We start from the raw sequence: 24,442 nt of genomic DNA, 5'->3' as shown, positions 1-24,442 counted from the left end.
GTTATTGGGCCTTGCCTTCCTTTATATTCCCCCATGAAAAATATCCGTAATCTACACTTGTAGATTCTAAAGTTTACTCAATTTATACGAACATACCGTAGTAAGATATATTGTAATGTAATATTTCCTTGACTCTGTATTTGAATTTGTTGCTTTCCTAACGGCTACAGCAGAAAACCGTACATTAATTATCATCAGTCATACGACTGCCCTTTTCAACGAAAAAATTTATTTAGTTGCGTATGTAACTTCGGCAACCCCCCTAGAACTTGAAAAATTTGACTAAACACATTATTTGAGATGTTCTTCTCTCAAGTTGCCACTATTTTCGTAGTTGCAGTGACTCTGGCCACCCTTTTCCAAAGGTGGAAGCAGAACTCGGAAGGTTCCGAATCTCTCAGCACTCTTTCTACAATTCTCCATCCTTATGATGTTTTAAAAGACGGCTGAAAGCGTGGTTATATTTGTTCTCCGGACCTCTCATCATCCAGACAGCCTACAATAAGGTAGAGACTGGGAATTATCTATATACTAGGCGAGATAAACTGACCGCTTGATCAGGCAAATGGCGAGCCTTTTAAAATTTTGGTTCCCGAAAACAGAAATGTCTTTGTTTCATCACAGAAACACATTGGCGAGCTAAACAATGCTCTAGATACAGTGTCACTGTTATCACTTCAAGCAGCATCAAAACAGGTAATATAATTAATTTTCAGCCAAAGCGAGACCGCAAACTAATACTTTTTAGATGCTTCAGCCCAAATACACGATGTCTGGGTTCAATTAGTTTGATCGAAGAGGAACTGAAGGTGTTGTCTTCATTTAAGCTCTCCGTACACTTTTGACCAACAACCTACCATCCATACTCCCTAGCCTCCGGATTGTCACCGCAAATAACTTTTCCAAGATGCGCGACGCACACAAGATTGTGAATGGTAAGTGGTAGAGAAACTTAATTTGAAAATTACTAACCGGACCCCAGGATCCAGGCACTCGCCTTTATACCCGATGATTGTGCAACTGACAGTGCTCGCTAATTCCCTAGCATTTTTCGGCGAAGAGTTGGGTAAGTTTTTGTGATAGCTCAATTGACTACTCAAAATGACTGACAAGTACGTATAATAGCTGGAAATAAAAATTCATGAAATCTGCCCTGAGCTTCATCGAGGATACATTGATGACCGCAGAAACTGCGCGTCTTTTACCGAGTTGGTTAGCTCGGTAAGTATTCACTCCTCTGTTACCTTAAGAGCAGTCAAATCTGATGAGTTGGCAGACCTATAGAACAACTTCTAGCCGAGATGCTATCGTCTCATCGAACGATTTTTGATACTTTGCTACCAGTCGCGGAGCAACGATTGCTCGAAAAACATTTGGAAAAAATGGGGCAAACCATCCCCAGGCATGTAGGTACAAATCACAACAACACAACGAAAGCTGGAGCTAAAGATGCAACAAATAGCACGACTGTATCCAATGGATCATGGAGACGGTACCAAAGAAGAATCCATGGACAGGACAACGAATTGTTCATGAGTTAATGGCGATTTGGTTTGGATCTGCCCATGCACTTTCCACAACCATAAGTTTTGCCATCCACGACTTATGCCTGCACCCAGAATATGTGGATCCATTACGGGAAGAAATTGAAGGGCCCGGATATGCTCTGTTTGAACAAACGGCCCAGGGCTTGCCTCTTGATAGCTTTATCAAAGAATTAGCTCGTCTAACAACCGTCGAATCCATTGAGTCCAAGCTCATCTTGCTAGAAACAGATAAAGGCTAGCCCCTTCTCAAAGTGAGCACCAGGAGACATGCTCTACAACCATTTACCCTCTCAGATGGAACAAGAGTTGAGATTGGAGATTGGGCTTGTACTCCGGTTCAAGCCATGATGCAGGACCCAAAAGAATACCCCGAACCGCTTCAATCTCGAGGATTTCGATTCGTCAATCTAGTGCTTCTTCCTGGCCCAGAATTTCCACAGATTAATCGATATGCTCGACCAACTCATGCCAATTTCTTGACGAAAGGCTAACCTTCATCGAGTCCTGGGCGATATTATGCAGCGGCCGTTATGAAGATCATGTTAGCACAGGTAAATTACGATTACGAGCTCGTGGACAAAGAAGCTTCGCGATGGTTCACCTGGCGGTCAAGTATGCTACCAAGAAGTAACACTATGATAATTCTTTCTCCACGAAAGTGGAATTTTAGCAGAGTTCGGGGTTGCGAGTCGATTTCAGGATCATCGGCAACGGTTCGTTGTTAGACTCGGATTGAAACTACATGTAACTTACACGAGATTTTGGAGAGCGGATCTTTGATAACGTATTCAAACCAAATTGATTGCAATTGTCTCGAAGTGATTCTGACTAGTACTTGTTGTGGTACTGCCGTCGACACCCCGAACCCTACCGATATTGTCGTGGCTCCAGTAGGCTTTGTGATGCGTCCCGACTTTCCGTCGCGGCGATGTTGTTTAGTCGTCGGAGCATCTCCTAGGGAAGTGCTAATTGGTATTGAGGTGTTAGGAGAATGAAGAGTATCTGGAGAAGGAAGAGCGTCAAGGTTTATTCCATCTTTCGGTACAGACCTTTATTTATGAAGCTTGATGCCCCTGTTTCATACGTGATTCGGAGCTACTACTGTATTTATTTAGAAAATTCGTACAGCGCTAACCTTAACAAGGATTCATAATTTAAGCGATCATCGTGGGTTGGGGTTACGGAAACCACCGCAGTTGCTTGATTCGTTCAATCAATAGATTATTCATCAATTGCCTGGTATTTCTATCAAATCTTTCTGAACGGGCTCTTGCCAGGACATAATAATGACGGCTTCTGACTCAGGCTCCGTATAATTCCGCAGCGTTAGAATTGACATAATGCTATCTGAAATCATGTGAAATCCAAAGCTAGGTAATTATTAAATAGGGACTCAAGTATGTCTTGAGATGAAAGACCTACGGTTTCTAACACTTTTAAACTTATATAGGATTGTATTCATATCATACGCAGATATCTCCTATAATTCTTGGAAGTCCAGACTATCACAGTGTGGAATACAACTACACTGTGTCATGCTTTTAGTTGTGCTTCTACAAGTAGCCGACTGTGCTAAAATTCTCAACGGATGAACAGCATTCTATCCTGCTGGACAGAGGAAAACTTCTCCCTTAGTATGAGATACTAGATCTACTCGTAATTATAGATTGCCATTGGATGTACCTTACTTAAGGGAAGGGAAGGAAAGGAAGTTCATGACTATTTTCTTTGTTGAGCACTAGCAATTTAAGTTTTCTGCATAGCTATACACAAGTGACTGCTCAATACTTGCTGGAGAGATATTGCCATTGGTATTCACATTTGAGTATTATTTCATTCGCGATAAAAGTACATCAAGAGTGGCTGAGATTGGCTTTGGTAAAATATGAGCTCCAGATAAATATAATGTATACAAGTGAATACACAGACTTCAAGTCAGGGAGTTTGCAAGGACAATTTCTCATCTCATAATTCATCCGTGGCTCTGATAGACATAGGATTATTTATCAAAAACCTTCTTTTGATAATACTGAGGCTATGGTGATAAAGTCATTAACATCTTTGACTAGGCCCTCAGGCAGGATATTGTATTGGTTCAAAGACTATCGTCGGATATTCCTCTATCATTGAATTCCTAGCCAGAAGAAATTCACTGCATTTTAAGATCACCCAAGCATTGCCCACCTCAAATTTTACAAGTACAGAAAATATAGAAACCACGAGGCGATCATCTCTTGATATTCTTCAATTTGAGCTTGGTCACTGCACAGTGCCGTCAAGCTCTCGATTACAAGTGACCTGGCTTGTAATTCTGTCCATTCTATACAGTTTACTTTTGTGTTCTTACACTCTCCTTGGAATTTGATTTCGACCTTTATCCTGGCCAGAAAAAATGATTGAAAACACTGAGCAGGTTGCTCAGACAGCTTATGCAGTCACCGCTATAGTGCTCTTGTTAACCTGTGCCAGATTCTGCTTAAGGCGAATCAAGCATGAGAAGATCTACCTTGATGACTGGCTCATGATAGGTGCTTTCTTCCTCATGGGAGGTTTTGCTTCTACATTCCCTGTTCTTGTATGTTGCTTCTTGTTTGTTCCAAAAATTTCCACATTGCTAACACTTACCATCACAGCTCGCCACCGGATCAGGAAAACATGCCCACTCAGATGCTGAAACTATCGAAGAAAGTAAAAGCCAATCATCCCCCATAATTGATAATGCCATCTAACATCGAAACAGCGGAGTTTGACTCAAAATACATCATGTTCGGACGTATTGCCTATCTATCTTACATTTGGTCTCTGAAAGCTTGCATTGTACGCTGCAAATATACGCACTTGTTCGAGATATATGTTCTGACAAGCTTGGCAGTTACTTTACTATCACCGTTTGACAACTCGGCAGCCGGAACAGAGATATGTGAACTTCACTTCCTGGTTGATTGCTGCGACCTGGACAACTACTATCTTAACGTGGATGTTTCAATGCCGCCCATTTAATCTGAATTGGAAGTTGACAAACCCCCATCAAAAATGTGCAGTGAGTATCCCGAAATGCTATTGGGGATTTTGCTGACAGTTTTCCTTAGGAAGGAGTAAGTACTTAATACAATGAGATTCTAAAAAGACACTGTATTGATGTTTATTAGAGAGCGGGACTGCTGTTCATGGCAATTGTGAGTAAATCCTCTTTCTGTGCCTCTTCTCAAGCTAACAACTGTCAAGTCCATCATTGTAACTAATGTCATTTTGATTATTATTCCTTTACCAATGATTTGGCGAACACAGATGATGACAGCGTATGTACTATCTACATAAGATTGATATAATTTAATTTCTCGTCATTTTGACCTCTTCTTTAGTACAAAGCTTAAAGTATCAGCCGTGTTCCTCGTTGGTATATTCGTAAGTAATCGTTCAATTGCAGTTGATACGATTCTAAGAGATCTCTAGCTTGTTGTAATATCTATCATACGAACTATCTTGCAGGAAAGTAAAACCCAAGAAATTGACGATAGGTTTTTCTGGGGTAACATGGAGTGTCTTCTGATGGTAAGTGCCTTGATCGTATGATCACACAAAGGGACATTTTAACATATCCATTGCAGGCGTTTTTTGCCAATGCTCCTATACTCAACGCCCTTTATCGACGCCTCAAAGCTGGTACTGGATCCAGCCACCTCGTAACTAGATCTGATATGAGATCGGCCAGAAATACAGATGGTATTGAGCTTTGCTCTGCTGAAGACTCGAGAGAGATCGATTTCATGGAAGCGATTCGAGGAGGACCTGAATCCGAGCCTGAGAAACAGTCAACCCACACCTACGTTGTATGTATATGATTTTCAGCGCAGTTCCAATTAAACTCTCTTCGACTTGAAAAAGCTAACACATCGTGCTCTCAATAGTTACCAGCCTCACCGGCACCAGCCAGAACCGCATCTAGATCTCCCAACCATTCTAGACGCAAAGAAGTTCCCCATACCAACGTACTACTCTCCATTTCCAGATCTAAAGGAAATCACGACTCGCTTGGATGCGCCGAACAAACCGTTGAGATTGTCCAAACTTCCGAGCCTGCAGATCCTAAAAATCCAATGGCGATGAATCCATTAGGAAACGCTGGACGAGTCGAAACAAAGATTTCTCATCATGATGACTCGCCGTTACCAAGTAATCCTGATGTTTACGAGGAACTTTATTCTTCTGCTCATAGATCTATGACTTTGGAAGATATGCTAGCAGAGCCTAATTCGCCGAGTCAGAAACGAAGATGATGGATAGGGCGTGTGTATAACATGGAAGAGTGCTCTCGATATAGCGGGATTCAGGATATTCTCGACACAGTTGGTATGGATATATCCCAAGACTTCATTATTGGGACAAGGAGAACATGTCTCTGACCAATATCAACACGATGTCGTGATCTATAGCGTTTTCAGGTCCCAAAAAATGTGGAGGGAATGTAATTCACATTTACGACGTTTTGTTTCGCAGGGATTTTAGGGTATACCATGGAGTCTGGCGTTCTGAGCTCACTGCTACCTTTTTGTCTTTGGCGGTGGGTTGTGTGCTCTAAAATACCTCTTGGGTCTTTTTAAAACTTATGATCAATACGTCAAAAGACGCTTCATCGGCAAAGAATCTTCATTTTCGAAGAGGTAGCTTTGGAATTTTTCGCCAAATTCTCTTCTCTTTTCATTTCCATTGTTCTTTCATACTTGATACCCCCGAGTCTCTTTCTTCTTTTTTTCTATCAATCTAAAGATACCAACACTCATTTCTCGAAAACTTCGAACAACCAAGCTCTTTTCTTTTGTCTCGCCCCTCAGTCACTCATTCTCTACAGTTCGAACACAGCATACCACAGCATAGCGAAGGAGTATCTAGACTTTTGGTTTGATACCAGGAAATACGTTGGCATTTGCATTTGAATGGCGCAGAGAGGCTTTAGTTTAAAAATGATGTTATCTTACTTGAAATTCATTAATCCATGCATTTTTCTATGGTTATGGGGATGGATATTTATGGTGTGTGTGATATTATTGTGAGTGTCTTTGTGAAGAAGGAATGTGGATGCGTGCAGTAGCTTGATGATCCTTCTGTAAAATGTCGAAAAATGGCAAAATTTTAAAGCTCTAATGGAGAAGGCACAGCTGAGCTTTCCAAAATGAAGTGCCTACATACATTCGTTCATCCAAGCATGTTGCTGAGGCAAACTAGTATTGCCAGCATCAGGATAAAGCCATAGCCCAACAACACAGCTCTCTATCAAACAGATTCACGCCATTGCACCTGTCCACCTAACGGTCCCGCTTTCGCCGCCATCTCTTCAGGATTGAGAAGTCTCGGCTCATGCGTCATTTTTAAAGTCGTAACTCCGCTCGCAAAGACGAAAGTAAAAATGAAAGCAGTCCACTGCAGGAATTGCACTACCACACCAACCTTAACAGTAATATTATTACTCCCATCCAAAGTCAACAGTTCTTGCTGTGATCTTACAACTTCCACAATCGATAACGCGCCTGCAAAAGACCACGCTGCAGTGAACCAAAAAAGCATTATGATGGCGTGGTTCAGGAAGAGAACGGTTTTGGGCGTAAGTCTTGCAGGTGATCGAGTGGTTATCTCGAGGGGTATGAGAAGCAAAACACTAATTAGGAATAGGAGCCCAGCTCCAGGGAAAAAGGATGGAGATCCAACAAAGACATCACGTTGCATCCCTGATGCAAAAACGAGAAGTTTTTCAGTGGCATTTGATGTGCTATTGGAACTTTCGATAAGTATATCACTAAATCCCTTGGAAGTAGTGGTGCATTGTAATTTTATATCAGCTTCGAAGCCAGTCCGTCGAAGACATGTACCTTCTCGTGGTCAGTTTGGTTTCCTTCTATGAAATGCCGAAAGAACACTAACCAAAGTATCCAACTCTGACTTCAAGACTGCCGGTCCCTAGATCCGTTTGGATATTCTCTATGAATATTCCCGGTACCCCCGGAAGAGCTGCAATTGCCGCAAGCACTAGGAGATCTGATATGAGTATAGATCATTACGTTGTTGGGATTCATGCCACTTACAATAAAACAACAAAGCAGGAAGTGCCAGGAAACCTACTGCCCGTCTGTATTGCGGTAGACCCCCTATTCAAATTTAGTTTATAAGACTTCAGACTCGTAGACAGTACTTACGAATGAGAGGCATCTTGCTCTCGTAGACTACTGGAGGGAACAATCGTCAAAATTCAGTTCATTAAGTTAGTTCACAGATCCAGCTGACTGAAGAACATTCGTGATGGAGTTGCAAAAAAAAAGCTGCGAACAGACAATTCGAGGATGAAACGGCAATAGAGGCTCTATTTGTAGTGCTTGAATAACATGCATGATCCCTCAGCACTGTATTTGTGACGTTTCGTGAGGGGTTAATATCTTGGATGAGAAGGGAAAACAGAAGGATATGGCCAAGTAGTAAACCCCCAGACATCGGATTATTCACCTCATGATTGAGATTAATTGAATAGCCTCCAGCTTGGGATGTCAAAGGATTTCTCGAACAGGCTTCTGCTCATTTTGGGATCAAAAAATCATCGATTTGAGTAGCAACGAGCTGAAACTCGAGGCACAGACTCCACTTGGTCTCATCTCATAAGGCTGGGTATGACAATCTCTCCACTATCTTTAGCAACCGAAGACTCGCAAGTTTATGCAATGAGGCCGAGAATCTGATTCACGGAAAGTTACTTTCGAAGCATTTTGAAAGATCCGATTTTCGTTTGTTTCCCATTCATTGTTTCTATTCAAGAGAAACGGTATGCATTTAATCAGAAACGAGTATCTCTTGTATCCGATAAGCTCAGCACCGTTATGATAATCACTTAAACTTTACTTGGTAGAGTTCCATGTTATGTGGGCTCATAAATGTTGTTTTCAATAGATGGAGATGGTGAGGGGGAAAATAGATGGAAAGTTCTCGGAAAAGCGAGTAGACGTATGTATTACATAAGCGACTCGCGCTTCTTCTACTTGGTCAGAATAAACAAATTGTTAATTAGGTGCATGCTTGTAGATTGAAGAGACGAAAGCTATCACGCATTTTTGCTCCGTCAATTTGTGTTCCTCGTCATCAAATGATTTCGATCTGTTCAGCTGAACATAAAGTGAGTAATATTGGAAACCAGCCTTGGTCTACCTAGGTCGCCTCAATATTAAGCTCCAGCCCAGATATTGATGGAGCACTCGTGAGTTGAAAAGAATGAAAAGCAAGACTTCGCTCAAGGATCAAGAGGGAACATCTGACATAAGTAAAGCGAAAGAACCGAAACAATGCCCATTTCACATGTCCAAATGATCAACCCATCAGAACAATAGATTTTCTTATATTTACATCTTCTCACCCTGGATCGTAGCAACAACCTTCCTAGTATGTTTGCTAGATCTGAACTCCAGATACCATATCCCTTGCCAGGTACCTGTGTTCAACTTTCCATTCGTGATAGGAATCGTAACACTTGCTCCAACCAACGCTGATTTGATATGTGCCTACAATGATTAGCCCCTGTGTTATACAACTTCCTAAGCGCTCCTCTATTCCTCCATCGAAGAACAAAGTAAAAAACAAAAAGAGTACAAACCGGCATGTCGTCCAGTCCTTCCGCACTGTGTCTATACAACTCTCCTTTCCTATCTTCTGGCGCAATCCTATCCAACGCATCACTCATATCAGCCCTAACATCTTCATCCCAATTCTCATTCAAACTAATTGCACAACTCGTATGTTGAATGAAGAGATTCAGAAGCCCAACTTTATAGTTCTTGATTTCGGGAATCGAAGAGACGATGTGGTCGGTGACGAGATATGAGCCGCGGGATTTAGAGGGGAGAGATATGGTCTTTTGTGTCCAAGACATGATGGCTGGCTTGGTATAACGGGCGGGCGAGAGAGCGGAACTGTATGTGCTTGGGAGGAGTAGTTTGAGAGGGAGTGTCCAGAGAGCGTGGAAGAGGGGCGGAAAGAGGGCGATGAGGAAGATTAGTACGAAGAGGATATAAAGAATTGGGAACGATGATGTTGATTGTGTGTTTGGACGTGGGTTTTCGTCTTTGTCGGGTTGCGCAGATGAAGAGGAATTTGAAGATGGCATTCCAGAGATTTTGGATGTAATTGAGTTGCTTCGAATTCTAGTGGGGTTTATCGTATGGACGTCATGGTTTGGAAGCTTCCCGAGTGTGATGACAGGGATTAGATATATGTATTTGACATACTCGTACTCGTACATCATTCACGGCGCGATACAAGATAGCTACAATGACAATGATTATGAATAACATGATATGAAGTGACAATCGTGAGAGATTTTTTGGATATCTTTAACAAATCAAAGTTTTCAAGTCTACCTGGTCAATTCGTTAGCTATTCCAAGCTATTATATTTTGACCCATGAACGCCATTGCCGTGCCTTCCATTGCTTTGAAAACACTATCGTTATCCTGTAATTATTGAACGCCATTTTCTTCCTTGACATCAGCTTCGCCCATTGTTTCGTCGTCGCCCCCAGCCAAAACGATCGTCTTTGGCACATACCCTTCTTCTGGTCCTCCGCCTGGAGTAACAGCTACCACATCACCCTTCTCATCAACAAACTCGAAGTTATATCTGGATAATAAATGTGGAATTGCTGAGAGTTGAGGACCATATCTTGCTGTGTTATCGTAGAGCTCGAAAAGTGGTACTGCGAGGAGTTTCATATTCTTGGGAACACTTAGTACTTCTGTATACGTATTAGTAATGCCGCATTTCTTAATTCAAGGGATTATTAACAAAATAGAAAATACATACTCTGTCTGGGAAGTTGAATATAATACAACTTCTTGCACTCCTTAGGTCTTGTAACATGCGCCGGGATAAATGGGTACATAAAAGTTTCGAAGTTCGGCCTCCACCACTGCGCCAACGTGTCTCCAATTTCCCACTCCTCATTTACACCCTCTCCACTGAATTGAGTGCCTACAGGTGCCAATCGCTCATTCAATCTTTGTTTAAAACCTTCTACTTCATCGTCTTCGGGCTTTAGATAATCTCCAGGGAGTTTGAAGAAGGCATTTGCGATTTGAAGCATGAGGATGTGAGGATGATTATGCTCATGACAGACGAGAATTCCTTCGCAGGTTCGTCGCATACCGTGTTCGACATAGTGTTCTTCTAAACGTTTGAGACGCGCGAGGACGGAGGGGTCTTCTTCAGGTTGGGTTTCTTTGGTGCCGAAAGTGTAATTTGAGAGGGGGAAAAGACGAATTGTTTTGGGTTGATTGGCATTGAAAGATTTTGGGAGGATAGGAGGATAGGAAGTTTGCAGGGCGGGGGTTGTGATGGTAGACATGTTGTAGATACTTCAAATAACAGGTGGGAGTTTTGTTCGATTTGGAAGCTCTAGATTGTCGCAAGTAACAGCAGAAGAAGCTCGATCGGTGAGTGCGGCCGCTCTCGTCCAATATTTTCCCGAAGACAAATTCTCGCCTAGCCTAACAATATGCATAGCGTAGCATACTCGAGTACAAGAGACTCCTTTTATCATTTTGGAAGATGCTAGGTAGGTAGCTTATTAGAGTACACTTTTCCCATTTTAAAATCATTTTCACATTCATTTGGTAGAGAGGACATCATGGCTCAAGCAATAGCTCTGTCTTTCCCTTGTAGACAGTCCTGCAACTGACATAGATAATTTGCTGGTAAGCTCTTAACAAGCGATGTCTCCTATCATTCTTTGAGCTTCACGTGCCTATTATTGTGGTCTCATAGTAACTTCTACTTGATGCAACGAGTTAGATGTTACTAATTATGCATCATTCTCCACGTTAAACTATTTCATGGTGTCCTCGGAAACTTGTTTGTGGATGCCTTCAAGCATCCAAAGCAGCAAGTGCCAACATGCTATGATCCTCACTATCTGTAAATCAGCGATATGAAATATGAAGCTTCCAGAGATCTTTTTAAGGTTGCTATTCTAATAGGAGAACACAATAACAAAGGCTTGACTTGTAGTAGATCACCGGTATTCTCTAAGAAGATCAATTCGGGTAGAATATCACTGTAGAAGTAGGTAGATAATCTTGCTTAAAATTCTCATTGCGTGGTATTTGCACTAATTGTCAACGATAGAGTTCCCCATCTATGAACAGTCTCTCGTTGACCAATCTTCCCTCGGTAATACGTCGTGGTTCATAAAAAAAATTGGCAGGATGACCTCATGCTGCAAGAGGGTATGCAGTTTCTGGAAGAGATTCAAGGTGTGCTCGGTGATGTTCATTGGCCTGTAAGGTAAATGAGCATGCAGCCAAAAAGACGTTATAGTTAACGATGGAGAGAAATCTAGCCTGAGGTCTCAGTTCGGGGATGACTTACAAACGGTAATCCGCAGTATGTGCAGTTGCAAATTTCGGGCTTGTCAGTGTTGATGAAGATTCTTGGGTGTCCTAATGCTCCTCCACCTCCATCGCAGGCCACAATACGCTCGTGCGTCCATCGCACTGGTTGTTGGTGAATCAAGCTAATTGCTGATTGTGGTGCTGGCTGGAGAAATGTTAAAATGTCGTACAAATACGAATTGGGATGATTTCCAAGAATTGAACTAAAGCGCAACATTTAAAACGCGGGGTCTGACATACCTGAGCTTCCATAATGGTCTGCTCAAACCTAGGTCCAGACATTGCCTTCTCCCTAGGATTCTGACTTCGCGACCATATGCCCTCTCTATTTGGTGCCTGCATAACCCTGAACTTTTCCGCAGTCTCGACGCTCTCCTGCAATGGCTTATTCTGGACGTGACTCTCTATCGGCAGCTCGTTGGATTTCGAGACGTTGGGCACTTTCTTCGGAGAGTTTGGATCATTAATTTCTTGCTGATCATTTGCGGAAAATGCGTAGGTTCGTCTGGCTGAGATCTGAACTCTACGAGAAATTTGCCATACGGCTCTTGATCTGGCGGTGGACAACATTATGCTGATGTTTCAATCAATTGCGGCGGAGGAACCGAAGAAGGACTCAAGGTCGTTGTCGTTCAATTCCAGGTCGCTTACGTAATACCCTTAAAGCACCGAAGCTTAATCTTTAATCGGGGAAAAGTCCGCCTTGCAGCCCCGTAAATACTTTTGCTTTTGACTTTCTTTCACCACCTCCGTGTTACTTATACAGACACTTTATAGATCGTGGCAGGTCTATAGATCTACAACTAACATTCAACAGTATAATTTCATCTCGCCAATTCTTCTACATCATCCTCTCAATTATCATTCTTTTAATTTCTTCCATACTGTGAATGAACAACAACTACAACATGTCGGCAAGTGCAGGGACCCCAACAAGTGCGCCAAAAGCTATGTCTTCCAGGCTTTTGACGATGAAATTCATGCAGCGTGCTGCTGCTTCATCACCTACAAATACTTCTCCTTCTTCAATAGATGAGCCATCACCGAAGCGACAAAAGATAGCACAAAACACTCCTACAAAGTTCAATGTCGACACCTTAGCCGATAATCGCGCGATCCAAGCCGCAATAGTGGAAGAAGAAGCCAAAAAGCAAGCCGCATTGGATCGAGCAGCCGTTGAAGCAGGAGACACACGATGGGTTTTAAGCTTCGAGGGAAGGAAACATCTCAATACTCCAACAAACACATTACGTGTAGTTCAGACTGGTTTCGCAAATCTAGACCAACCTTCGCCGATAAAAGCAGAACGTGTTGATGATGACGATAACAATTTTGGAGAAGAAAAACCATTCATGGTCGGTCGAAGGAGTTTTGGAAAATTCAATAAAGTTTTGGAGGTATGCCGTGCATTTTGATGATCTGCGCTTTATCGCATGCTAATGACTGGCAAATAGAAACAGCAAAATCCAGACATAGAATTTACATCATCAGAGGAGGACGAGGAGAGCGAGGAGGAGGAGTCTGAAGATGAGGATAGTAAGGATGATCCAACAGGCGCAAAGGAATTGATAAAGGCCTCAAAACAGGAAGCAATAAAACGGCTCAAAGAGGAACGTAAAGCCAAGAAGAAGGCGGAAAAGGCCGACTTGCTGGAGTTATCAAAAAAGAGAAAGAAGAAGCATGTCTCACTGAATGGCTTGACATCTCTGTCTGGCTCAGGAGGGGGCTCATTTGGCTCAGGAGGTGGAATCAAATCTGATATAAAATGTTATACATGCGGAGGAAATCACATGGCGAGGGATTGTTCAAATCCAAAGAGGAAACACCAAGGAGATGGGGGCCCACCTAGAAAATCTCAAAGAACAAGATAATGAGGAGCGGTAGCAATGATAACATACGTTAGAAGACGTTGGAGATATTGGAGAGATCACAGTCATGAGCTGGTTTACGCCGATAAGTTTACCCGAAGGGTTGAACAGCCACGACGGTCTGCGATCATAACACGATGCTTTCGGATAAAACTTCCCCGTGAACTCTATCACTTGGGATTGTACCAGCTGCGGAGGTCGAATCTACTTTACCAACATAATCTTGAGAAGCCTTGATTATCATAGGGTACAGACAAAAGTCGCATAATAAAGGGAATCAAATCCATAGTACGAGCATAATAAATATGTGCCAAATTTTCGATGATACTTTTGTTGTCCTGTTCCCTTCTGTCAATGTTGGCGTTATTTTTGGTCATTTCACTTTGCGGCTTTGGAGTGTCAACATTCCTTAATTGAGGTACCGACAGAGCATGATTCAATCTTGCTTATTTTGCGTACTCGAATACACACAGCGAAGTTGTTAATCCCCTCTTTCCCTCGCTCTTTCCTAATCGCCTTATGTTAAGATTAGCACTAAGAAGAAGAGAAGCAATCGTAGCTCCTTCAATCTTCTCGTTTTACCCTCAAGTTCTTTCCATCTCTTTGCTTAAAAGCCCTCGCACTTCATATTTCCTTCTCCTCATCGTCATCTCATTTCATTACAAAAGGCGCAATCAGGAAACCATGTCGAACGATCCCAGTTCCTCCGATCCAGTGTTTGTTTCTTCTAGGCGGTGCTTACGATTGTGATTGCTGATAGCAGACAGAAATCCCCCGACAGTACCTCAACGCTCGGCAGCAATCGTCAATGCAGATGGGCGTTGGGCACTTTATCATGAGACAATATACTCTCCGGATACCCCTGAAACGTCATATTATGTGTTAGAACTTTGGACTGGTGTAACAACCAAGCTGCCAAAGTCAGCTGAGTCCGCACCTCCAGGCTCAACATTAACAAATTTCATCTGAGCCGACGAAACTACCCTTCTTTGTCAAGCGCAGATGAACCATAAGACTCATTTTTTCGCTCTCAAAGGCCCACACTTTGCACTGTATGTAACAAGCCTGTTTCCAATACACCAATGATAAGACTAACTCGGCGCAAGGCACATGGCCAGCGCAGGCTATGTTGATACATTGACGACTATCTTGAAGGCAGTACATTACTCAGAGGGTTGGACTCAGAAGATTTGTGGCAATTGCAGTCTCAGGTATTGGTGCTGGAACAACCTCAGCACACTCGAGTGTTAGTGAAGTCGATGTTCTAGGATATTCCTCAAGGCCAGGTGGTCGAATACTGCGGTGCCTTGTGTTCAGGCTTCAAAGGGAACCTCCGTCCATCAATATTTTGTATATGAGTGGTGATCTTCTTGAGAAATTTCACCTTCGATATGTTCCCTTTCCAACCCGGGTGTCAATGGGACCAAAAAATTTCGATATATCTAAAGCGGGACTAGCTCTTGTCGCTCAAACCGAAGAACAGTCTCAGGCTCAACATGATGGCATATTTGATGTCTACTTTATTCCTTTTGATCAGTTACCGACACCGAGAAAGTTGGAGGAACTTATTCCTATAAAAATACGAACTACCGGAATAACTGGTAGCGCCTCTGTACCAGTTCTCAATCCTGGTAGTTTCTCCTGGCTCGCATTTCTGAAGCGGAATGATAATTCCACAGAAAGGGGCGAAACATTCATTTTCAGAGCTAGAATCAAAAAAAATCGCGCCGACCATCCCTTCCACAGTGTGTATCAAGTACAGCCGAAGAGGTCAATTCTGCACTCAATCCAGTGAATTTGGCTTGGGCTGGCCCCTCTCAACCCGTGACGTCGAAGAAATTGTTCTACTGGGCGGACAGCCAAATGTCCATTGTCGAGATATCTGTTCCCAGACTATGTTCACGCGACCAGAATTTTTGCAGATGGGTGGTCACTGATTTTGGTCATGGTGGCTCGATCTTGGGCATCGATTGTTTGAAAAAAAAGTAGCCTGCAGCCTAGCCAGTCCAGATTACTCATTAGCAGAGCTTTGCCCAACGGAAGTACCGATCTCTTAATATACAACGCTGAAACCGGGGAGCGATCAATGGTTCAGCGCGCCTCCATTGGTGAAGTAATGACGGAGCAGAATCAGGACGATGGTAATGAGATTGGGGGTAATTTTGAGGATCTCACCGAAGATGGGATTATCGAGGATGGAATTATTGAGGATAGAGAGGGGATTATTAATGAAGGCAATGGTCCCGAGGATGGAATTGTTGAGAATAGAGAGGATTCTGGCAATGAGAGTAACGATATTGAGGATAGAGAGGAGGTTATTAATGAAAATAAAGAGGAGGTTGTTAATATGAGTAACGATATTGAAGATAGAGAGGAGGTCATTAATGAAAGTAATAGTCCCGAGGATGGAATTATCGAGAATAGAGAGGAGTTTGGCGATGAGAGTGAGGATGAGAGTGAGGATGATCCTCTCGAACCTCCTTTTCCAGTTCTAGAGAACAGAGGGGGGCAAGTAGATTCGCCCCTTCACAGGCATTCCTCACATATATTTATTGATTATACAGTGGTTAGAGGAGAGACGAAGACGTGGACTTGCAGAACTTTCATTATGATTATTAGAATTCGTTATCAGACATTATTTTTATATTATAGGCATTCAGATTATCGTTTTGTAATTAAATGAAGATTGATTTGAGTTGAATGCTGAGTGGCTTTGTGATGTTTTTTTTTTTGATGTTTTTTTTGTTGTTTTTTTTGTTGTTTTTTTGGAAGTGAGGTATATAAATTGATGGATTTTTGTGTCTTGATTTATTCTTTCGACTAGAGTAGATATAGATAGATAGACGTAAGATTACCTAAAAACATTATAACATCGAGGTCATTACAGTTCTTCAGACTTTTTCTTCCCTCGGTCGAATTTTTGATTTTGAATGTTGATTTGAGGATCTATGAGTGGTTTTATAACTCAGTAGCTAGCTAGATAGCTAGCTAGCTACTCGATATATATATATATTCCAACATACCTACATATGCGTACCTTACCCACCCCCACCCCTTAAACTTAGCGAGCTCAAGGGAAGGAAGGAAGGAAGGAAGCGGTTGGTTGGTATGTATATGTAATAGGTATATGTAATCTTATATGTATAGTACCTAGGTATTCTATTTCTGGATGTGTGTTATATAGGTAGGTAGGTAGGTAGATATGGATTTTAATATTCTTAATAAAAGAAAGGTATCTAGATGGCTGGCTGCATTTTTATGTAGGATTGGGAATTTTGTTGTTGTTATTGTTATTGTTGTTGTTGTTTTTGGTGAGGAAGACGGGGAGGGAGATGGTGAGATGTGAGATGAGAGATGGGAGATGGGAGATGGGAGATCGGGGGGAGTATGATGGATAGATTGATGGTGTTTCTTCTATTTTATTCATTTATTCATTCATTTATTCATTCATTTATTCATTCATTTATTCACTCACTCACTCACTCACTCACTCATGTATGTAGCTGGATATCTAGATGCGTAATTGATATAGCGAATAGAGTAAGTAAGTAAGTAAGTAAGTAAGTAAGTAAGTACCTCCATTACATATATAATATCTATACCATTTAATCAACCAATTTTATCCTTACCTTCCTCTTCATTTTTTTTTAAAAAAAAAATCTAGCTATAATAGTCGGCTCTCATAAACGGCCGACTAGTTCCTAGTCGGGGAAAGCGAGTGTCTTTGGAAAGCGAGTGTCCCTTAGTCTAGTGTATACATCGACCCACTTCTGAACCTTTCGCTCTTTTGATTGGCTGATATACGCGAGGTCCTCCCAGAGGGTCTAGTTGGCTGTTTTCTAAATTTGTCTTGCTAACCGGATTTTAATAATATTATCTTTTTGATTTTTAAAATAAAATATTTAAAAATAATCTGAAAATTTTAATAAATAAAAAAAGCTTAGTATAATTAGATTGATATATAATATTCTATTATTTTGCTAATTGAATGATTTAAATCTTTATAATAAAGATTTATATTTATCTATCTTTTTATTAATCAAAAATACATCGTTCAATTTTAAATTTTAGATTTTCAAAATTGGATTGAAGATTCTTTGAAAGGAGAATAATATAAGGTATGAATTTTATAGAATTCTATTGAAGATTATTAAATATATTATAATAAAAGGGGATTAAAAAGTGATATTTCGCTTACTATTTCGGTATCAAAATTACTTTATTAATTGATTTATAACTTTATCAGAAATTGAATTAAATAAATAATTTTTAATAATTTCAAAAGAGAATTGATAGGGCTTAATTCTATAAAAGTTTTATAAGGCTATCTTTATTGCTAGTAAATTGGTATTCAATTGAAGTTCAAAATGAAGATTAAAATCCAGCTGAAAATCAATATTTAGAAAACGGCCGACTAAACCCTCCTAGCGGAGCTATTAAAAATCATATAACCGAACGCCTTAAGGGTCAATACATACGCTAGACTAAGTGTTCCTGTGAGATTTTGGATACGAAATATACCAAAACCATTCAATTTTATTAGAAATCTTGTTTCATTTTTAGTATACAATCTTTAATTTTTGAATAATTTTCGAACTTTTTATATAATTATATTCAATAAGATTGTAGCTTTTTAATGATATTAGATTTTTTTGAATTATTTTAAAATTGATAGTATTATTTATAAAATTCAAATATTTTTTAGTAAAAATCACAAAATCTATACTCAAAATCTTATAGGGATACTCGCTTTCCGGGGATACTCGCTTTCCCCGATTAGGAATTAGTCGGTTGCTTGAAGAACCGACTATTAACACACACTTGTATTTACATTCACATTTGCATTAGAAATATGTCATACTCCAGCTCGAATTTGAACGATTACCATTACACGACTAATGAATAACTGATTGATTGATTTCCTTTACTCCTTTTATTGCTATACTCCTTTCTCGCTTATTGGATCATCTGTTTTCTGTTTGGGATATTATGGTAGGTAGAGTTGGTGAGTCTCATTTCCATAGCAAATGCTCGGTTGTGCTCATTTGGATACGATCCATCCATTGATCCATTCATTCATCATACCATAGCATACCATGTCATATAGCTATAGCGCAGTCAAATACAAATGAAGAGACGATGCAATGCAATGCAATACAATACAAAGTGATACAATTGCTTCAAGTAAGATATTACATGCCAACATAAGTCCATTCAGCCCAATGCTTCGTTCACTAATCAAATCCCACTTTGACGGGGTCTTTTTCGAGAACTGCCAGGTGTACCGTGCGATGGATGCATCTTGTCGTTCTTTTCTCTCTTGAGTTTTTCGTCCAGGACACGTGCTATTGTTTGTTAGTATCTATTTATCTTGACAAACACAATGGTACACAATTTCTGAATCCTCCAGCCACAACCAGGGCGTGGAAAAAAAGAAAAGGTAACAAGAAGCGAGAAGTTCCAAAAGAAAGAAGGATAAAAAAAAAACTTACTCAAGACATCATAACCAAACTGCGGGAACTCCAAACACATCTCCCTAAACTCCGTTTCCGCCTCACTTCTCAAAGTATGACTCCTCGTCGCCCAGAAATTCGCCACCGGCGCCCTAATCGTCTGATCATCCTTTTGCGTATGCGCATACACATATCTCGCATATGCAATCTCTCCCTTCGCGGTGCTATTGACACAATGAATCTTGCTACTCGCCAAACTCTTCAAACTCGGAAGCTGCAGCATTTCCGCCAGCGTATACACACGCGCATGTTTGAGTAATTGATCCCCGCTCTCGTCGACATCCGGCATCGCGGGATCCGTTTCCAGATCGCGCGACCCGGGGATCTTGCGCGGGAAGTAATCATTCGTGTACAGGTATTCGAGAAAACAGCCGACGGCGTCGAGATCCTCGTCGACGAGATCGATGCGGCGCTCGCTGACGTCGTTGCTGAATTTTCCGCAGGCTTCGGCGAACCAGGGGGATTTGCAGAGAAGAGCTTGATGTGCATGCAAGAGTGCTTGTTCGTCGCCTTGGCCGACTAACAATGCGATCATGGGACTCTTGAGGTAATCGATATAGGTAACGCGCGCGGGAATATCTTCCATGGCTGTCTCTTGGAGATCAGGGCCCGAGGCATCGTTGTCGCCTTCGTTGGAGACGTGGGTGTTGGTTTCGGTGCCGGCAGACGCGTCGATTTCGATTATGACGGCGCTGGGATTGGGGTCGCCCATTTCGATATCGGCGGGATTGGAGCCCAGTGCGGTGCTATCTGGCGCGAGGGGATAATCATCTGCGGAAGACATGTTTGAATGTTGAGGGGGAGAATTGAAAAGTTGTGAGGTGGAGGTGGATAGATGGAAAGGTGGGAAGATCACGAAGGTGGTATCGAAGTCCTGAAGCCGTGTAACTTTATTGACTTAATTCAGAAGTCACAATACGATCCGATACGACACAACACAGTACAGTACAGAACTCAATTGAAGGAAGAATGGCAGAAGAAATTGAAGAAAAGAAATTGATCAATTTAATTCATTAAATTAATGAACGTATGGGATGATACGATGCGATAAGAATACCTAGTAGAAGTTGAACGCGCTTTGATAGCTCTCGAAGGAGACGTGTAGACGTGTTTTAAAGCTCTCCGTATCCCGTTAAACCCTTAGAAAGCTCCAACCTCCTGATTAGGAAGGTGCCTTAGCTGGCAGAGCTCTTTATTCTAGCCTGGCGATTAAGGCATCAAAATATATTGAAGCTTTGGATTGGTCAATTAACAGTACAGTAATTACATTGCAAGATTCCTATTATTCGAACTCCAAGTACGATATTCCTTCAATATCACTCATCTGTACTCACCTGGGTATCCAAAAAGATATTTATACCAGAGATATTTCATGAAGCTTATGAATGAATGAACGAGATGAAACTCTCAAAGTACTTGACTAAACATCACAACGACATCATCCGATAATACAGACGAAAAACATTTCTTGTAGTCAATAATTCTTCATTCAAACTACAAATCAATCTCCAACTTTCCGTTTCCAATACGCCGTTTATTTAGAGGCTGCAAGCCATGCTGGTATCCATCCAAAATACTCAACATGGTGAGTATAAAAAACCAAAGACAAAATATATGCAATAGTGACATATACGTGAATATGCTCGCCCAGAAGAATTCCCTTCTTTCCATCCCAGCCCATCCGAAAAATGCTAGAAAAATGCCAGAAAAACGCCCATCCATCTCGATCTTTATCTTCTCCATCGTCGTTGATGTCTTCATTTCAGAAGCTAGTGGAATGATACCATCCTTCTTTTCGAAAACCATTAGACTTAAGAACGGCTGGCCCTCCTTCTAAATCTATCTCCCGTCGTCGGAATAGGTTTCTCCAATCTCAAACACCAAAACAATAAATCTTCCACGGGTAATAAGATGAGGAATATCCTATTACACAAGAATGCCGCAATCGCCACGAAGAACGCCACAAAGGCATCGAGATAATAATGATTTGCCGTCGCCACAATCGTGATCAGGATATAAAGCGGATAAGCGATTCCCAGGAAAACATAAAAGAGCATCCAGAATTTATTCTTGCGTTTTTCGCCTGTTTCAAGATTGCGACGGAAGAGTCCAGAATGATAGATTAAGGTCACGCCGATACAAAATGAATATCCAAAATGCATCGATGGCATGGCGGCGAGCGAGTTGACATAATTTCCTTGCATCCAAACGGATTGCGCGTTATTGCGACCGACACTGTCGAGGAATCCATACTCGGGGGGAAGAAGACGTGGTGGCATACAGGGGTAGAGGATAAAGATGCAGAAGGCGAAAAGATTGGTGAGAGTCATGGTTCGACGGACTGTTGCAAAAGTTGTATGGGATGGTGCTACATAGTACCAGAACGCGATGAATCTACAAGAAAAAAGTATTAGTCAAAGACAAATTCTCCAAAACTACTCGACATCTCTGCCTAGTCATGATTTCCGAAACTTACCCAACAGTACCAGGAATATGAATCAAGGCATAAGAACGATTCAAAACGGTCAAAAGCGTCCCATGACCATTTAAAAACCACCTCTGTACACTCTGTTCCCTCACCGGCCACAAAAAGCTCATCCACGAGAACTCCTCGAATTCCAAAATCGCCAACCCATGATCCTGAGCCACATCCCAAATGCCCATTTTGGAAAACATAGCTTGCGAGAGGACCTTCGTACATCGATAAAACGCATACGTAACAATCCAATAGAACATCTCGATCAGAAATGGAAACTTCTGTAATATTCGACTGTGGTAGTGATCTCGAAATCTCGAGGTGTTCGGCGTCAGGAGATTCGTGCCACAGCATCTTCTCTTCTTGGGGGGATATTTCGACGTCGACATCGAATCGACGTCGGAATCTCGTCCGCTGCCAATCATGTAGTCCCGAGCCAACAAATCATCGGATGAGCGTGCGGAATCGGGTTCCTCACTCAATAATCCATATGTGTTTCGCCTTCGATCGAATATCTTATACCCATGTCTTCTCGTCAGTACCATAGATCCAAACAAGATACTAGCAACCATCTGTGAAAGAATCGTTAGTTGAGGAACTCCATTCATTTCTTCTTGAACAAAAGTCCAGAAGGAAAACTAACAACTGGTTCCGCCCATCCCGGCAATCTGAATTGTGGTTTACTATTCCATTGCGGTTCGCCATCTGGAAATGGTATATTCGCCATATTCGGATTGTATAAATGTCGTCCGCCCAATCCGACTCAAGCACCAGACGTCAAAACACGATGGAAACCCTCAATTGAAGGACTTCTTTTATTCCTTCTTTTTCAAGACAGTATTCCGGACCAGATATATATATATATATATATATAAGAGTATCGATGCAAGATATCTATAGGAAACTCCGTATCCGAATCTTTTCCTTTGTGTCGAAATAATTTGCTCGTTATGTTTACCGCAGGGATGACGTATGCTTTTGGTGTAGGAGATAAAGAGGAAAGAAACCCCTTGATAACAATTCGGTTTGAAAGCCTTTGAAGAAACAGATTAAATGTATTGATATTTGCGGATTAAAATCGTCGAGTTATAGGTAAAGCTATTGTAATTATACAAAACAACGAGAGAAATCGAAATCGGCCGTATAAGTAGGAAAATGAATGTATTCGTTCGTTGGGTGGATTTAAATACACTGGAAGTTGATATTCAGGAGTGGTGCGGATCTGTTAGTATGGAGAAGCAAGAATGAAAGCAAGGGCTATCTCTCTTCTTCTACTTCTCTTCAAATTTTGAATTGAGAAGTATAACGAAAAGTCTCGAAAATCGAGGTTCAGAAAGCAGAAAAGAAAATCAAGCAGCCGAAGGAACCAAAGTGATATAAAGCTTTATTTATTCAAGAGCTGGTTGACAGGTTAAAAAGATGTAAATAGGGCTATGTATGAATTTGATACCAAGTAGCGGCTAACTAAATCCTCACAACTAATTCTTAATATACAGCAAACAATAAGCATCGAGACCATGCATCGCTAGTCATGAAATCTAGAGCATATCCCCTTCTTCTCTTCTCCTTTATCATAAGAGAGTATATTATCTAGTCCCATACTTCTTCCCCTTCCCATTCTTACTCGTCGACGCAAAATGAGATCTCCCGACGATCTAACAAACTATCTTCTCTCTGCCTCAGACCCTGACCTGATCACTCGAAGACCTGCAGAACCACGGTACATATTCCCGCGTATTCATCAACCCGCCGCTACCACAAAAGCGTATTTACCAAATAGAGTAATTCTTCACATGCCAAGTATCTAATCACAGGTTATTTTTGCTTGGAGTCTGGATCAAGTTTACTTCAAATAGCTGGGGCCAAGACAAAGCCAATTCATTCACATGTTCAGAAAGTTACCAGGTGGATATGAGGAAGAGGCAGTTATGGGTTTGTGTGAGGAAAAAGAAAATAAAGGATCAATTAAGATTAGACGAATGTGAATAGCTTACGACGACTCTATGATGTCCATATTTTAGATCATAGCATAAATAGATAGATAAACAGAGATTCTGACCTCGCACTCAGATTCAAACATATGTATATATGAATCCTAGACGATTCTTTTTTCGACATGGCATTCACACATCATATTCTTGAAGAATATTCCTTTTCGATATATTTTACTAAATCACCCATTTATCCATTTACCCCTTCATCGATCGTTAAATCCCCGGCTCTTTTCTTCCCCATTCTTTCATGAATTCATCTCGACCCACCAACTAATAATAACCTCCTACATCACAATCGTGCATCGTGAACCATTCAAGCTTCCCCCAAACATTATCTCTACTTTAGATACCTACGCAAAGTAGAATTATTCAAACTCAACTCGATATACTTTCTATCTACATAAAGCTCTTCACACCTTTTGCCAACTCTATTCACAACTTCACAACCTAAAGAGAGAAGCACACGACACTTTCCAATCCTAATACAAACATTTGACTCGTGCTGCGTTTCCTCACTTTTGCCCATGTGTGCCAGCCAAAACTAGCCAAGAACATCAAACTGCATAATATGAGGTGATGATCAGCAAGCCACACTGCCACTGCCAAGACAAGTTTCTGATAGAAGC

The 24,442-nt window shown here is 41.3% G+C and overlaps 10 protein-coding genes across 10 annotated transcripts; 4 read left to right on the top strand and 6 right to left on the bottom strand.

The window, feature by feature from the left end:
• Positions 1-782: 782 nt before the first annotated feature.
• On the top strand, positions 783-2,038 carry EAE98_006566 (uncharacterized protein; the record flags this gene model as incomplete). Its single annotated transcript, XM_038954189.1, has 6 exons — positions 783-935; positions 983-1,066; positions 1,188-1,221; positions 1,277-1,406; positions 1,463-1,735; positions 1,787-2,038. Exons 1-6 carry the CDS (start codon positions 908-910, stop codon positions 2,036-2,038), a joined length of 801 nt encoding a protein of 266 aa, XP_038809434.1. The 5' UTR covers positions 783-907.
• A 1,901-nt stretch (positions 2,039-3,939) lies between these two features.
• On the top strand, positions 3,940-5,824 carry EAE98_006565 (uncharacterized protein; the record flags this gene model as incomplete). The annotated part of the gene is made up of 11 exons (XM_038954188.1): positions 3,940-4,122; positions 4,181-4,235; positions 4,288-4,364; positions 4,420-4,587; positions 4,637-4,642; positions 4,697-4,723; positions 4,773-4,846; positions 4,910-4,952; positions 5,001-5,099; positions 5,156-5,377; positions 5,456-5,824. The coding sequence occupies 11 exons, from the start codon at positions 3,940-3,942 to the stop codon at positions 5,822-5,824; spliced, it is 1,323 nt and encodes a 440-aa protein (XP_038809433.1).
• Positions 5,825-6,818: 994 nt separating this feature from the next.
• Positions 6,819-7,748, bottom strand: EAE98_006564 (uncharacterized protein; the record flags this gene model as incomplete). Its single annotated transcript, XM_038954187.1, has 4 exons — positions 6,819-7,411; positions 7,464-7,568; positions 7,625-7,687; positions 7,736-7,748. The coding sequence occupies 4 exons, from the start codon at positions 7,746-7,748 to the stop codon at positions 6,819-6,821; spliced, it is 774 nt and encodes a 257-aa protein (XP_038809432.1).
• A 1,175-nt stretch (positions 7,749-8,923) lies between these two features.
• EAE98_006563 (uncharacterized protein) lies at positions 8,924-9,684 on the bottom strand (the record flags this gene model as incomplete). The annotated part of the gene is made up of 2 exons (XM_038954186.1): positions 8,924-9,082; positions 9,175-9,684. The coding sequence occupies 2 exons, from the start codon at positions 9,682-9,684 to the stop codon at positions 8,924-8,926; spliced, it is 669 nt and encodes a 222-aa protein (XP_038809431.1).
• A 352-nt stretch (positions 9,685-10,036) lies between these two features.
• EAE98_006562 (uncharacterized protein) lies at positions 10,037-10,920 on the bottom strand (the record flags this gene model as incomplete). Its single annotated transcript, XM_038954185.1, has 2 exons — positions 10,037-10,311; positions 10,380-10,920. 2 exons carry the CDS (start codon positions 10,918-10,920, stop codon positions 10,037-10,039), a joined length of 816 nt encoding a protein of 271 aa, XP_038809430.1.
• A 483-nt stretch (positions 10,921-11,403) lies between these two features.
• On the bottom strand, positions 11,404-12,551 carry EAE98_006561 (uncharacterized protein). Its single transcript, XM_038954184.1, has 3 exons — positions 12,206-12,551; positions 11,943-12,110; positions 11,404-11,851 (listed from the first exon to the last, which is right to left on the bottom strand). Exons 1-3 carry the CDS (start codon positions 12,533-12,535, stop codon positions 11,786-11,788), a joined length of 564 nt encoding a protein of 187 aa, XP_038809429.1. The 5' UTR covers positions 12,536-12,551; the 3' UTR covers positions 11,404-11,785.
• Positions 12,552-12,873: 322 nt separating this feature from the next.
• Positions 12,874-13,836, top strand: EAE98_006560 (uncharacterized protein; the record flags this gene model as incomplete). Its single annotated transcript, XM_038954183.1, has 2 exons — positions 12,874-13,362; positions 13,420-13,836. 2 exons carry the CDS (start codon positions 12,874-12,876, stop codon positions 13,834-13,836), a joined length of 906 nt encoding a protein of 301 aa, XP_038809428.1.
• A 681-nt stretch (positions 13,837-14,517) lies between these two features.
• On the top strand, positions 14,518-16,445 carry EAE98_006559 (uncharacterized protein; the record flags this gene model as incomplete). Its single annotated transcript, XM_038954182.1, has 5 exons — positions 14,518-14,549; positions 14,601-14,753; positions 14,989-15,603; positions 15,859-16,345; positions 16,398-16,445. 5 exons carry the CDS (start codon positions 14,518-14,520, stop codon positions 16,443-16,445), a joined length of 1,335 nt encoding a protein of 444 aa, XP_038809427.1.
• A 2,259-nt stretch (positions 16,446-18,704) lies between these two features.
• Positions 18,705-20,422, bottom strand: EAE98_006558 (uncharacterized protein). The gene is made up of 2 exons (XM_038954181.1): positions 19,326-20,422; positions 18,705-19,178 (listed from the first exon to the last, which is right to left on the bottom strand). The coding sequence occupies exons 1-2, from the start codon at positions 20,128-20,130 to the stop codon at positions 19,072-19,074; spliced, it is 912 nt and encodes a 303-aa protein (XP_038809426.1). The 5' UTR covers positions 20,131-20,422; the 3' UTR covers positions 18,705-19,071.
• A 334-nt stretch (positions 20,423-20,756) lies between these two features.
• Positions 20,757-23,202, bottom strand: EAE98_006557 (uncharacterized protein). Its single transcript, XM_038954180.1, has 3 exons — positions 22,466-23,202; positions 21,823-22,394; positions 20,757-21,740 (listed from the first exon to the last, which is right to left on the bottom strand). The coding sequence occupies exons 1-3, from the start codon at positions 22,547-22,549 to the stop codon at positions 21,158-21,160; spliced, it is 1,239 nt and encodes a 412-aa protein (XP_038809425.1). The 5' UTR covers positions 22,550-23,202; the 3' UTR covers positions 20,757-21,157.
• Between the last annotated feature and the right edge of the window lie 1,240 nt (positions 23,203-24,442).

This window comes from Botrytis deweyae, assembly GCF_014898535.1.
Source record: "Botrytis deweyae strain B1 chromosome Unknown BDEW_014, whole genome shotgun sequence".
NCBI classification, from domain to species: Eukaryota; Fungi; Ascomycota; class Leotiomycetes; order Helotiales; family Sclerotiniaceae; genus Botrytis; species Botrytis deweyae.
Note: the sequence above shows the minus strand (reverse complement) of the source record. Positions and strands in the feature narration are given on the sequence as shown.